Here is a 14,916-nt window from a genome sequence, read left to right as displayed (position 1 = left end):
GTGAGACGAGGAATAATGTTAAAAGAGCTTAAAAACAAACAGGTTTATAATATAAATGTTATTTGGGAGGTTCTGATTTTACTCTCCCACTTTTCTTCACCTTTATGATGTCATGAGACGCTCTACGTCCTCGACGTCTTTAAGATGCAGTTCGTGTCTATTCTCCATGAGACATATGGAGGTAGTTTTGCTAATTTCCTGTAACGCGCGCTCGCTAGGGCGATATGCTTTGTTCATTACCCGTAGACATGTGAAGGTAATTGTTTGGTCCTGGAGGCGAGCGTTGCTCATGCGATCCCCGAGCGTTGAATTAACACCTACACCGTCGAGTCCATGCTGCGTTCAGTCTTCCAGTAAGACACTTTTAAACCTCCTACAGGGTTCCAGTGCGTCAGGAGCGCGGGGCCGAGAAAAGACGAGTGAGAAGTGTTTAATAATCCAGGAGTTAATCAGGAGGCTGGAAGTGTTTCCCCATTCCCTTCTTTCTTCCTTTCTTTCTTTCTTCCTTTCTTCCTTTCTTTCTTTCTTTCTTTCCTTTTCTTTCCACCAAACTCTAAAACTCATTCGTCACTTCCTCATAACTAATCTGAAAATCTAAATAATAGTAATAAAAGTAAACTCTTCACTAAAACGTGTCATAAGATAATGTGGTGAAACATCATAGGTTCTTTTTCCTAGAGTAAAAAACTTCACCAAAATCATCACATACACACACATACACACACACACACACACACCATAGTAAGCAAAAAAAGAGAGCGATAGAGAGAGAGGGGAAAGATTTTTTTTTAGAAAGATTTTATGTTGGTTGTGATCACGTCCCCTCTGTGTTGGAGCTTTTGTGTCATATCTTAATAAAGACGAGGTGTGTGTGTGTGTGTGTGTGTGTGTGTGTGTGTGTGTGTGTATGCATTTTTTTTTTACTGGACATCCTCATTAGTGTGATGATAGTGTTAGGGATGAAGCGCACACACACACACACACACACAGGGTGTAAAACACTGATAGCGTCATGAGTCTGGTATTAGATCAGGTTTTAATCGCTGCTATGATTTATAAACTGACATCACCATTTATTTCACCAGAGAGAGAGACAGAGAGAGAGAGAGAGAGAGAGAGAGACAGAGAGAGAGAGAGACAGAGAGAAAGAGAGAGAGACAGACAGAGAGAGAGAGACAGAGAGAGAGAGAGAGACAGAGAGAAAGAGAGAGAGACAGACAGAGACAGAGAGAGAGAGAGAGACAGAGAGAGAGAGACAGAGAGAGAGAGAAAGCCAAGAGAGAGAGAGAGAGACAGAGACAGAGAGAGAGACAGACAGAGAGAGAGAGAGACAGAGAGAGAGAGACAGTTCCAAGGGAGACTCGCTTTACTGTTTTAACAACGACGCTTTTAGGAAAATAAATAAATCTTGTTTTAGAGACAGTCTCTCTCTTTCTCTCCCCCTCTCTCTCTGTTACACTCTGTCAATCTCTCTCCCTGTCTTTCTCTTTCTGTTTGTCTCTGTCTATTTTTCTGTTTCTCTTTTTTCTTGCTCTCTCTCTCTGTCTCTCTCTCTCTTTCTGTATACAGTATCTCTTTTCTTTATCTCTCTCTATCTCTGTCCATCACTTTGTCTCAGCCACTGTCTCTCTGTCACTCTCTATCTGTCTTCCCTGTACTTCTTGTCCTTTCTTTTACTTTACCTCTCCCTCTCTGTTTTCTCTCTCTTTCTGTCTCCCTTCCTTGCACTCCATCTCTCTTTCTGTCCCATGTTGTCCCTCTCTCCATCTATTTCTAGCATCTGTCTCTCTTTCTCTCTCTGTTTCTTTCTTTGTTTTTCTCTTGCTTTCTCTCTGTATAACTCATGCCTTTCTCTCTCTGACTCTCTTCCCCCTTACCCCCTTTCTCTCTCTCTCTCTCTCTCTCTCTCTCTCTCTCTTTCTCTCTCTCTCTCTCTGTCTCTCAGCCTCTGTGAGAAATAGTTCTTTTTGTCTTACTCTTCTTTCTCACCCTCTCATCTGAAATAAGTCCGATGATGAGAACACACACACACACACACACACACACACTAACATGGGGCTAACATGGAACAGGTGAACACAATTGTAATGAGATGGCGAGACAGGGCGGAGCTAAAGAGGGAGCCAAAACCAAAGCATGTGGAACAAAATAAATAAAGGCACATGGTGACCGTTGCTATGGAAACCGAGAGCGAAAGCAGGAATCTGTGATAAGTGCAGACGGTTTAACCTGGCTTCGTTTTCAACAAAATATTTTAAACCCTACACTTCATTATCGACCCTCGACTCCATCTTCCTGAATCCTCTGCTTTTAAGTCAAGTGTTCACGTGACTCGCACGTTTCCTGAATGAAGTGTTTCAGCTTCACGTCATCAGGTTTCCGGTCCAGAGACTCACACGGTCTGAATAATCCGGAATAAAACCGCACAATTCCACAAAAACAGCACGTCTCAGTGGGACGGAAACTCGGCCGAGGTGGAAACACTCTGCGGTGTGTAAACTTCCAGTCTTAAATACTCTATAAACACTCACACACACACACACACACACAACGTACACACACTCACCACTACACAGTTCTGTCTTACAGATTCAATTTCAAAGTCAAACAAAAGCTATTAAACAGTTTGCACAGCGTCAAATGTGAATGGTGTGTGTGTGTGTGTGTGTGTGTGTGTGTGTGTGTGTGTGTGTGTGAACAAGTGATGTCAGTATGAGATGTTTAATAAAATCAGCTTAACTTCCTAACATACACACTTTTCTCCTTCAGGAAGTCAGTTTCTGTGTTTATAACCTGGTTATTACAGCAGCGCAGCGATCATTAGGTGATTGTTTCAGAATCAAACCTCACAACGTTGGAAATATTGTCATATGCCCTAGAACATCTTTACAAATACAGAGGCCACACCTCCATCATGACTGACAGATACAGAGGCCACACCTCCATCATGTCTGACTGAGGCAGAGGCCACACCTCCATCATTACTGACAGATACAGAGGACACACCTCCATCATGACTGACAGATACAGAGGCCACACCTCCATCATGACTGACAGATACAGAGGAAACACCTCCATCATGATTGACAGATACAGAGGCCACACCTCCATCATGACTGACCTACAGAGGCCACACCTCCATCATGACTGACATACAGAGGCCACACCTCCATCATGACTGACAGATACAGAGGCCACACCTCCATCATGTCTGACTGAGGCAGAGGCCACACCTCCATCATTACTGACAGATACAGAGGACACACCTCCATCATGACTGACAGATACAGAGACCACAACGTCATCATGACTGACTGATGTAGAGGCCACGCCTCTATTTTTCCCAAGTGAATGTTTATTACCATGACTCTGTATGACAGGTGTTTATGTAGGTGTTATAAACATGTTATTACACATCTATACACTCCTTACGTACTAACACTAGCGCTTGTGTGAGACTTCACTGAGGAATTTTAGACATCCTTAATGCGCTCCTTCACAGTTGGTTTAGTTTACTCTCGCTGTACAGATGAGTGAACAGTGGAGTGTGTGTGTGTGTGCGCGTGTGTGTGTGGTAAAGCAACACTGAGGTAAAGCACAGCGAAGCTTCCGAAACAGAACACCTTAAAAGAAAAAGTCTTGACACACCACAGAGGAAAACATGTCCGGCTTTGACATCCTGATTAACTGATAAACTGATCAACTGTTCAGAGTCAGAAGATGCACAAACTGTCCATATGCATGAAAAATGATAAGTGCTGCTCTTCTCAGGGTCCTAAATTCCCTGGGGTTTATGTCTTCTCATTTCAGCCTCATGACCATACGGACGCCTCACCTTAAGAATGTTCGCCTTAATGACTTAAAGTGCCCCTATAATGCGTATTTAAATATGATCTTTCATGCAGTGTGTCATGTAGCTGTATGTGAACATAAACTATCTACAAAGTTGTGACGCCGACAGTGCACACTAAAGGAAGTTTTTGTCTTTTTAAAAAAAAGAGTCGGCTCACAGTCGCCTAAACGAGTCGTTAGCAATTCAAATCTTTTCCTGTTACGGATCCATGTCACTAAGTAACATATTTGCATAATGTCCGCCCACGTTCTACATCGCGAACAATTTGGCGGCTCACAAACAGTACTAGGCTATCACATCTTACAATTAACGTTACCACACTCTTGTTAACATATGACACTCAAGCAAACTTTTGGGCCTACAAGCAAACAAACCGAGCCGATCCGACCGCCGCTGTCTGGGAGCCGCTGAAAACGTTCTATTTTGTGGGTTGTTTTTGCAAGATTTAGTGAAGACGTAGTACCATGGGTCTTAAGAATGTGATCAAGGACGGTAGCAAGAAGAAAAGGGAGCCGTTTTCAGTTTGCTTTTTAACGTAGCCGATGCCAAGAGGAATCATAAATTGAGGTTAAGTGAGGTTTAATGTCCATTTATTTCATATTTATGATTATATTGTTGAATATTGGTAATATTGATAATATTCTGGGTGGCTGGAGCGGATTATATGCGTTTACATTATTTCCTATTGGAAAATGCGTTTCACCTTGATATATGAAATTTCACCTTAAGAACTCGCCTTAAATCCGGATTTAATTCGTTTGCCGAGGCACCTGTGTGTTTTTGTTTTACCCCGGAGTACTCTTCTTCAACGATTCTGTCAGGCAAACCTGGATTGTGATTGGTCAGAATTTGTTTATTAATTTTCGACAGGTTTGACAATCCCAGGTGTGTGTTAATTTCCTGTAGCTTGTTATCGTTTCTATAGTAACAGATCGTTCACTCAGGGACCGAGAACATGTTGAGTGTTTAGGAAATGACTCTCTTTGGAATCAGTCAGCGGTAAAAGTCTTAATAAAACTTTTAGCTTTATTTTGCTAAGAGTAATGCCACTTCCTTGTTGATTATTTTCCTATAACAGCGCGACACGAAGCAGGCTGTGTTAGCGTCAACGTTAGAAACAGGGGAGATTGGAAACCAGTAACCTTTTGTGGTGAAAAGAGTGTGAGAGAACTCATCAGCTGGTGTGTTGTCGCTCTGTGTGACACACAGTTTAACCTCCGACCCTGTGTACACACTCCGCCCGTGCAGTGTTGCAGTTCTCTGTCACTAGTGTGTGTGTGTGTGTGTGCATTTGTGTGTTTAATGAATGCAGAGTATGAGTCCGTGCTTTGGCAATCAGCGCTGTGCTTTTCTCTGCTTCCTTCCTTAGCCTCGGCGTGAACCTGAGAGCTGAGCGTTATGACTTTCTCCCTTTCATGTATCTGATTTCTGCACACACACACACACACACACACACACACACACACACACTTAGACCCACGGATACAGAGGCGGCAACTTTTTTACTGGTTCCCTTTTGGAGAGACGAAGAGCAGGAGTGAGGGAGACAGTACTGCCTTCATCTCCGTCTGCTTTCATGTGCTTTTGTAAAATAAGCTGGCGGAGAGGGGATGAGAGGGAGGAGAGAAAGAGAGAAGGAAAGGGAGAGAGAGAGAGTGCGAGGGAGAAAGGAATGTATACAGCAATAGACAGCCTAAGCTGTAAAAACTGAAACCTGAGACACAGCGAGGGATCGGATATCAAGAGAGAGGAGTGGGGAAATAAAAGCAGAGCGAGAGAGAGAGAGAGAGAAAAGGAGATAGAAAATGTGAAATAAGAACAAATAAGGAAGAAAGAGAGGAGGAAATAAAGAAAACTACAGAGGGAGAAAGTTAAAGGGAGGTAGAGAAAGAGAGAGAGATATAAAAGGAAATCGATGGAAAGTTGAAGAGAGGTAAGGAGGACAGATGCAGAGAGAAAGGGATGTAGGAAGAGAAAGAGAAAGGACAAGAGAGATTGAGAAATGTAGAGAAAGTTATAACGAGTGAGTGAAGTGGCATGAAGAGATGAGAGAAGGAGAGAAGTGTGAAAAGAAAGCGAGGAGGAAAGATGGAGATCACAGGAGAAATAAGGGGAACTTTAGGGAACAGAGGGACAACAGAGTCAGGATTTGATACTGAAGGAATGAAGGATGGAGAGAAAAAGTGGACTTTAAAGGAGAGAGGGATAGACAGGAAAATGGAGGATAGAGAGGTTTCTCGTGAGTTTTATCAGAAGAAGAACCAGAAGAAAAAGTTGTTGAGTAGAAAATATAAAGCTGTAAAGACAAGAAAATGAGAGAGTGATAGAAAAAGAGAGCGAGAGGAGAGGAGAGGAGAGGAGTGTGGGCTGGGAGGGAAACTTGGCGAAGCTGGTAGGGAATTTTATCGTGGTGTATTGTGACCTACTCCAGTTACTGCCCACACCGAGTCCTGTTCCTCATCTCATTACACACAGATGGAGAGACGGAGAGAGAGAGAGAGAGAGAGAGAGAGAAAAGAGAGAGTTGCAGCCAGTTTGTCGCTAATAATAAAAACGGCTCCCTCGTCTGAGGCGTTGTCAGAATTTACAGCGCTGTCTCAGAGAGCGTAATTAGAAAGATAAATTAAATCTCTCGCTCCGTTACGAGCGTCCGTCCTCCACGGAAATCTCTCCCTCTTTCCTTTCGCTCACGCTCTATTCCTCTCTCTCTTTTCTCCCGTTCATTCCAGCTCTCCCCTTTCATGCGCTGCCATCAAGAGTATCGCGTGATGCGCTCCTGCACTCCATCTCTCCTCCAGTCTGGAAAAGAGAGAGAGAGAGAAATGTTAGTGAGAAACCGCTGTATTCTGATTGGCCAGAAGGTGTTAATTAGTTTTCTATAACAGTATTAATGTCGCTCGCACTACTTCGTTGCCATGGTAACAACTATTTATTGATGCTATGATGTGAGTGATAACGGGAAGAAGCTATAAACAGATAAGAAGTGGAATGAGTTGTTATTTTAATAATCATCACTGTGGCATAAGAGGAATAAAACGCTTTGGAGAGATTCATTCGAGATTCATCTCTCTCTCTCTCTTTTTTATTTCCCTCCTTTCTTTTTATCTTTCTTTTACTATCTTTTTTATCTCTTCCTCACACTCGTTAGACCTCATCTCTCTTTTCCTTTGCTTCCTCTTTCTATTCCTCCCTCATCCCTCACTCATCCTCCATTTATGTACTTATTTATGGCCAAGCTATCATTCTTTCTTTAATCCCTCAATCTCCAAAAGAGAGAGAAAAACAGAGAGGGATGGACGGAGAGAGAGACAGAGGGATGGACAGAGAAAAAGAGAGGTAGAAAGAAAGCAAAAGAGAGAGAGAGAGAAAGAAAGCAAGAGAGAGAGAGAGAGGGAAATTAATGAAAAAGGGAAAAACAGAAAAAAATAGACAGAGACAGACATATAGAAAAAGAAGACAGGGAAAAGAAAACATGGACAGAGAGCAAGATAGAAAAAGATGGACAGATAGACAGACAAGACCAGATAGAAAAACAGAAAAAGAGAGAGAGAGAGCATCATCTCTCCTTTTCTTTTGCTCACTCTCTCTCTATCTTTTGCTTGTTCATCCCTCGCTCAACCTACATTTCTGTACCTTTTCTCTGTCTGGCCTTCTCTATCGTTCTTTCCTTAATCCCTCTATCTCCGCTCGGCAGACTTTAAGTTTTATATTTGTCAGAAAATAAAGGGAAAAATAGCAAAAACTATTTCACATGGAGTATGAGTAAATATTAATCATGCTCTTTGTCATGGTCACAGTCATAGTTAATTAACGTCTTTAAAAATGGCGGCACGCGGAGCTAGCGCCCGATACTAAGCATAACTCCTATGTTAAGGTTCCCTTCATCTTTATGTAACTTTCGGTTATTATCACGCATCCATTCCGTCTCTACGCAGCATTTATTGTCTCTGAGCTAGTTCGTTGATTAGCCCTAGTCATTAGCTAGCTCATGCTCAGTCCGGCTTTCTTTAATTGTCTGGCAAAACAACTTTATTGGCTTAAATGCTAAATATGACGCGACATGCCTGCAAATGTACATTCAATCCTTTTGCCATCAGTACTGACTGAGAAACAGAGAAGGAGAAGCGGGGGGAGAAAACTTCATGAGCGGTTCAGACTTTTTTTTTTTTTTTTTACAATCATATGAGATGTATTTAAAGCTCTCGCATGTCTTGAGGGTTTTATCATAATGTCGTTTAGCGCTAAACGTTGAGCGCTAACTGGGTGATGAAATCCAGCGTAACCTCCTGCTGATTAACTGAAATGTCTCGTCTGTAACACGTCCAGGAAAATGAAACCCTCCTCAGGGATTTAAACACTGACCAAAACTGAGCTAAAGTTACCGAGCTGGCGTCTCCGGTCACGACCTTCCTTTGACCTTGTCTTTTCGTAGTGAATTCGGCTGGACTTTAGTTTAAAAAGAGGTTGTTGTTCTCTTTTCACGGATTTTCCAATCGATCAGCCGAGATGTGTTTGGCGTGCGGGTTGTTTCTCTGGAGCTACTAGGCTAATGTAGCTAACACGTAACACAAGCTTACAGCCTTCAGCCCTCGGTCTTCACACACCCACCTCAGGGACAGCATCGTCGTAGAAACGTTTTAATCAAATTCCAAGTTAAAAATGTGGACTTTATTTACCTATTATTTACCTAATTTATTTATTATGTAATTCATCCAGATTATTGTAACCATGTGGTCTGTATTTAATCCCAATGTGGCAACTATATCAACTTCCTCTTTCTTTCTTTACCTCTTCAAATTGTATATTATTACTTGTTTCCTTATATTTATATATAGTCATTAATATCAATTTATATATAATGTTTATTTATTTATTTATTTATTTGTTGTTTATTTATTCATTTATCTATCTATCTATCTATCTATCTATAAAATTATTACTTTTTATTTTCAATTTTTTTTTTACAGATTATCAATTTAACTTTTTCATATTTTCATCCTTTACATTTTATTGAAATTTATTTATCAGTATTGTTATAAGGTATTTATTGTTCAGAAGATTGCCTGTAATCATTATTATTTGGCTAAGATGATTTTTAGAAGATTACTCAGACGTTTTATCGTTGGGGCCTCCAAGTGCTCGCCCTATCATCGGGTGACGCTGTAACCTCTCGCAGCCGGAGGTCTAGAGAAAGCTGATTGGCCGAGCTCTCTCAGAGGGGAGGGGTGAGAGGTACTTAGTGCTCCCACATTAATCACGGCTCTACAGCCAATCAGGGGCGTCTGTGAGCTCGCGCACGCGGAAGGAGTGGATAGCGCTGTCCTCCGAGTGTGTTACTCCGCCTTTGACGGTGCGTGAGCGATCAGTTCGAAAAGATGCGGTCGGCTGACGTCACGCGGTTCAGAGGAAACACGTGATAGTCTTCGGTCCTCCCGGCTGAATGGTAGTAGTAGCCCTAAGGTGGAAGCCCCCTAGTGACGGGGAGGAATTGGCCACGACTAAATTAGGGAGAAAATCGGGAAAAAAATCCCCAAAAAATAATAATAAAAAATGAGATTTTATCATTTATTTAAGTATTTATTTATTTATTTATTTATTTATTTATTTATTTATTATTAATATGTATTTATTAAGTAAGTAAGTCCAATGTACCTAATTTTTTCTTTTAAGAAGTGTAAAAGTAAAATCTAACATTATTTACTGTATATATTCTATATATTATTATTATTATTATTGGTGTTGTTCCTGTTTCTTAATTTTTTTTTCCATTATTTTTCCAAATTTTTCTTTTTTTTGAGATGCATGTTCTTGTTAAACGCCTTGGGGCCAAGATAAGTGTGAGTCCACCGAAAAAGATAGCGAGAAAGGGAGAGAGGAAGAGAGAATCCAGTTCCTTAATGAATGTTATTTTAATAACTCCAATTTTAAGAGAGAGAGGGAAACGTACTTCGTTATTTTAGGATTTATCACACGCCTCGGTACGGTTCAAATCTCAACAGCGAGCAGGCATTTTTTCGTGGCCTGTTACATAATTTCACATTACAGTAATAATATTCTGTTTCAGTTTCAGGGTGTGTAATAACTCCTGGGAAATGAGCCTGGACTGGGAAAAGCTGCGTGTTGTATGACAGAAACGCACATTCCATCAACCACGAGCAATAAAAATCCCATGCTCAGTTCCAGATGGGGTCTAAAACAGACTCGTGTCTCTCTGTGATTCGGGAGAAGAGTGAATACAAACCTGTTTGATTGTCTTTGTTAATTAGCTAATATTAAGTTAGGCAGTTATGGCCAGAAGCTGTTCTACATGTTGAGGCTGACTTTAATGGACGGAATCCGTTATTATAACGACGTCATCATGTAGACACACCTGATGGAGCTAAAACAGAATGAGGACATACTTACACTGAAGGGTTTTAATTTCAGAAAAAGAGAAATTTTCAGTTCAGTTTCTCCGATGAAGCTTTCTGGTACAGAGGCCTGTACTTAGCTGCCAGTTCATGCTAAAGGCTTACCTGCTTCCCTTTCAAATTCATCGTTTTCTTCATACAGGATGTGGACGTCGTGGTCATTAAACTGACAGCTTGGACATTTGATTGACAGCAGGCGGTCACCATGGCAACTCAAGAATAAATCAAGAAAGAACCTACTGTAAGAGCGTAGATTCTTGAGAATCTGAGGAACATAGACCCTAGTGAATGTGGAGCCTGTAGAATGTAATTCTCTTAACATCTCTTGGAACCCTAAAAGAGAATGCCGGACAGAAAAGGAAAACAGGACCCTAGAATCATGGAATGCTCGGGACATAGAGCCATGGAATCACACGGCACTGAGAACAGAAAATTTCAGGCCTGAGGTAGACAGTACTCTGTGAACATGCTCAGGGAACAAAACATGGGACCATGGCTCCTGGGAAGCATAGGGCAAAGAACTCTGAAAACCAAGCACCCTAGGGACCGTGGAACCCTGGGAAAATGAGAAACGTGGAAAAACAAAACTGGGAACGCAGATCTCTGACGATTCTGTGATTGTAGAACTCTATAAACATATAATGTGAGAATTGTTATGTGGTTCTCTATGTGTGTGTGTGTGTGTGTGTGTGTGTAGAAAATAAACACAATAAGATGTTATTTAACAAAAAACAAATGTGTATGCAATATTTCTGCTGCTTTATTGCATTACACTGCTGTTTTTTTTTTCTTTTTGGACAGAGTTTTGCAGAGAACACAATGAACGAGCTGCTCGGGTGGTACGGGTACGACAAAGTGGAGCTGCGAGACTCGGATGACATCGAGATCCGTAACTATCCGGACGGGGAAATCCGCCAGCACATTTCTGTCCTGAGAGGTGAGAGACGACTCCAGCTGACCTGTTTGTCCGGATCATTTTATAACAAAATTTCGTTACAGTTGGTAGATTTGTGCAGAATGCACAGCACTTTTTAATGTTATTTATTTTAATTCATAAAAGAATACTCTGAACCAAAGAATAAAAGTACTAGAATATGCCATAGCATATCATAATAATGCATTCATGTAAAGGTCGTTTGTTATTACCTTTAAATTATATATTAATTTATAAAATATATTTCATTTTGAAGTATATACTGTATACAAGGGGTGTCCAATTCAAACTGGGATGAACTTTCTGGTGAATGAAGGAATTGACATTTACAGAAGACTGTTAGTCTCTCAGTTGCAGTAAAACATTTGAACGGTGCAAACGTTTTAAAGAAGGACGTACGTCTGTGAATGACAAACTTGGCCGAGGTGTCTCTGAGCCCACTTCCTGTGAACATTCTGTTTGTGTGAACTGTACACACAATCATTCACCAGCACCACTTTGATAGTTGCAAACAGAGTAACACACTCGGAGGACAGCGCGATCCGCTCCTTCCGCGTGCGCGAGCTCACAGACGCCCCTGATTGGCTGTAGAGCCGTGATTAATGTGGGAGCACTAAGTACCTCTCACCCCTCCCCTCTGTGAGAGCTCGGCCAATCAGCTCTCTCTAGACCTCTGGCTGCGAGAGGTTACAGCATCACCTGGGGATCGAACCAGCGATCTCCAGATGATAGGGCGAGAACTTTACCACTGAGCCACTTGGATTTTTACTTGTTTTATTATTTTAAGTAAATTCCTAAATTTGTTTTTATAACCAATATTTTTAAACATTCCAGCTCGTTTATTTGTATTAAACATAAGTGTTAAAATGAATAGATAGATAAATAGATTTTTTAAAACATATATACAGTATATTTCATTCTTTCATGTCCCATGTGGAGTGTATCAGATCAATTTTCCACTGACTTGCTAAACTTTCTGACACCGAACACGTTTTGGCTGATTAATAAAGGATAAACAGTCATTTTTGCCAAAAAACGTTCCTTAATTAGCATCTAAAAAAAGTCCGACGAGGATCGTACATCATTAACGAGCGCCATGAATCACCTGGAAGTGACGAGTAACGAGCTAGAACGTTCCGCTTCCTATTTCCGTCCGCTGTCTGTTAGCGCATGGATTACAGGAGGCGAAACATTGCGGTGGTGTTGGTAGGGAATGTGAAGAGACAGAAGACTCCGGAACAGCTTCCCACCATTGTCGAAAATCTCATCCTGAGTTACTGCTTCTAAGCTTGCGTATTAGCACATTTAGCACAAGTTAAAGTTTCAGCGAGGAAGCTAATCTCCTTCCTTCTCCTTTCACAGAAAAGAACTGTTCAGGGTTTAAAGAGCGCCATGTTGCGTCACTATCAGCGGTGTCTCGCTAATGCACAAACTCCGGCCCGGGACCGTCCTCGTAATTACATTCTGCCGTCATCCAGATTAAGAAGCTGCGCTATTGTTAGCGAATGAAGCTGCAAGACGTGAGATTAGGAACGACACAATCGGAGCTAATTAGCTCGTTTATTTAGACGTAATCCCTGTCAGCTGGAGTACACCGTTAGCATGACAAATGAGTTTCTGGAAATCTGCTGTCATGCGTTCTGGGGATTTTTTTTTTTTTTGCTGTTTTTTTGGAAAGGTGCAGGTGTGAAGTATGTGTGTATGTACATGTCTATGCGTGTGTGTGTGTGTGTGTGTGTGTGTTTATCACAAGCACTCTGAAACCCTTTCTCTCTCTCTCTCGCTATCATTTTAGAAAATTCTATGCCAAAAGTGGTGATGCCCGAGGGTAGCTCGTCTCCTCCTCATGCCAACAGCTCCTCTTCCACTCCTACATCACGCAACGGCGTCGCCACGGAGATGCCTGCCAACCCCGCCTCCTCCTCCTTTTCCTCGACGACAGTTGCCAAGGAGCAAGGGGGCATGCCAATCATAGTTCCCCTGATACCACCCCCACTCATCAAACCACCAGCAGGTGAGAATTACACACACACACACACACACACTGTAATAAAATCACTACACAGTCACACGTCACTCTGTATCAGTAAGACATCACTGCAGTGTGACATCACTCTGTTGCAGGACATCATTTATAAAAAAAAAAAAAAACATCACTTATTTTAGATCACACAAACACACACACACACACTCACCTCATCCCCTCAGTAGGGCGCATGGCTGCAGGTAATTAGCGCCTTTAACTTTGTGACAAGTGCTTGTTTATTCGAATTAACATTGTTAATGAATATTAATTAAAATTCAAATCAAATAACGGCTCACAAAATTACACACAAGTGAATTAATTTAAAGTGCTGCGTGCACACACACACACACACACACACACGCACACACACACATTTTGTATCTGTATTCACTCATATTGTACCTTGCTTGAGTGTGTGTATGTTTGAGTAAATGTTCAAAGTGTGTGTGTTTACCTGGCGTTACTTGGGGATCCTCTGCCGTTCCTCCTTGCAGATCCTCTCCAGTTCTGTCAGGTTGGGTGGTAAACGTTGGTGGACAGCCATTTTTTGGTCTCTTGAGAGAGGCTCAACTGGGTTTAAGTCAGGGCTCTGGCTGGGCCATTCAAGAACAGTCCCGGAGTTGTTGTGAAGCCACTCCTTCGTTATTTTATCTGTGTGCTTAGGGTCATTGTCTTGTTGGAAGGTAAACTTTCAGGCCAGTCTGAGGTCCTGAGCACTCTGGAGAAGGTTTTCGTCCAGGATATCCCTGTACTTGGCCGCATTCATCTTTCCCTCGATTGCAACCAGTCGTCCTCTCCCTGCAGCTGAACAACACCCCCACAGCATGATGCTGCCACCACCACGCTTCACTGTTTTTGGACTGTATTGGACAGGTGATGAGCAGTGCCACTTAGAAAAAAAGTAGGCTAAAAAGTTCTATTTTGGTCTCATCAGACCAAAGAATCTTATTTCTCACCATCTTCTCACAAACTCCATGCAGGCTTTCATGTGTCTTGCACTGAGGAGAGGCCTCCGTCAGGCCACTCTGCCATAAAGCCACGACTAGTGGAGGGCTGCAGTGATGGTTGACTTTCTACAACTTTCTCCCATCTCCAGACTGCATCTTTGGAGCTCAGCCACAGTGATCTTCTCAGGGTTCTTCTTTACCTCTCTCACCAAGGCTCTTCTCCCCCGATAGTTGAGTTTGGTCGGACGGCCAGCTCTAGGAAGGGTTCTGGTCGTCCAAAACGTCTTCTATTTAAGGATTATGGAGGCCACTGTGCTCTTAGGAACCTTAAGTGCAGCAGGCTTTATTTTTGGAACCTTGGCCAGATCCGTGCCTTGCCACAATTCTGTCTCTGAGCTCTTCAGGCAGACATCTCAAGGATTATTAGAAGAACTGGACCACACCTGAGTTAAATATATGAGTGTCACAGCAAAGGGTCTGAATAGTTAGGCCCATGTGATGTTTCAAATTTTCTTTTTTAATAAATCTGCAAAAATGTCAACAATTCTGTGTTTTTTTGTCAATATGGGGTGCTCTGTGTACATTAATGAGGAAAAAATGAACTTAAATGATTTTAGCAAATTACTGCAATATAACAAAGAGTGAAACATTTAAGGGGGTCTGAATACTTTCCGTACCCACTGTATAATAGTGTGTGTGTGTGTGTGTGTGTGTGTGGACATAGTCCAAGTGAGAAACAGATGGTG

At 41.8% G+C, this 14,916-nt stretch overlaps 1 protein-coding gene across 3 annotated transcripts in view; it reads left to right on the top strand.

Moving 5' to 3' along the window:
- The window catches only part of sobpa (sine oculis binding protein homolog (Drosophila) a), a 47,226-nt gene that overhangs the window by 3,415 nt on the left and 28,895 nt on the right, over positions 1–14,916 (top strand). For all 3 annotated transcript variants that reach the window (XM_053502807.1, XM_053502806.1, XM_053502805.1), the window contains exons 2-3: positions 11,065–11,200; positions 12,993–13,211. In XM_053502807.1, coding sequence (XP_053358782.1) covers positions 11,065–11,200; positions 12,993–13,211 — 355 coding nt within the window. The remainder of the gene's footprint in view (positions 1–11,064; positions 11,201–12,992; positions 13,212–14,916) is intronic.

Source organism: Clarias gariepinus, chromosome 8 (genome assembly GCF_024256425.1).
Source record: "Clarias gariepinus isolate MV-2021 ecotype Netherlands chromosome 8, CGAR_prim_01v2, whole genome shotgun sequence".
Classification (NCBI taxonomy): domain Eukaryota; kingdom Metazoa; phylum Chordata; class Actinopteri; order Siluriformes; family Clariidae; genus Clarias; species Clarias gariepinus.
The sequence above is the reverse complement of the archived record's forward strand: the minus strand, read 5'-3'. Positions and strand labels throughout refer to the sequence as shown.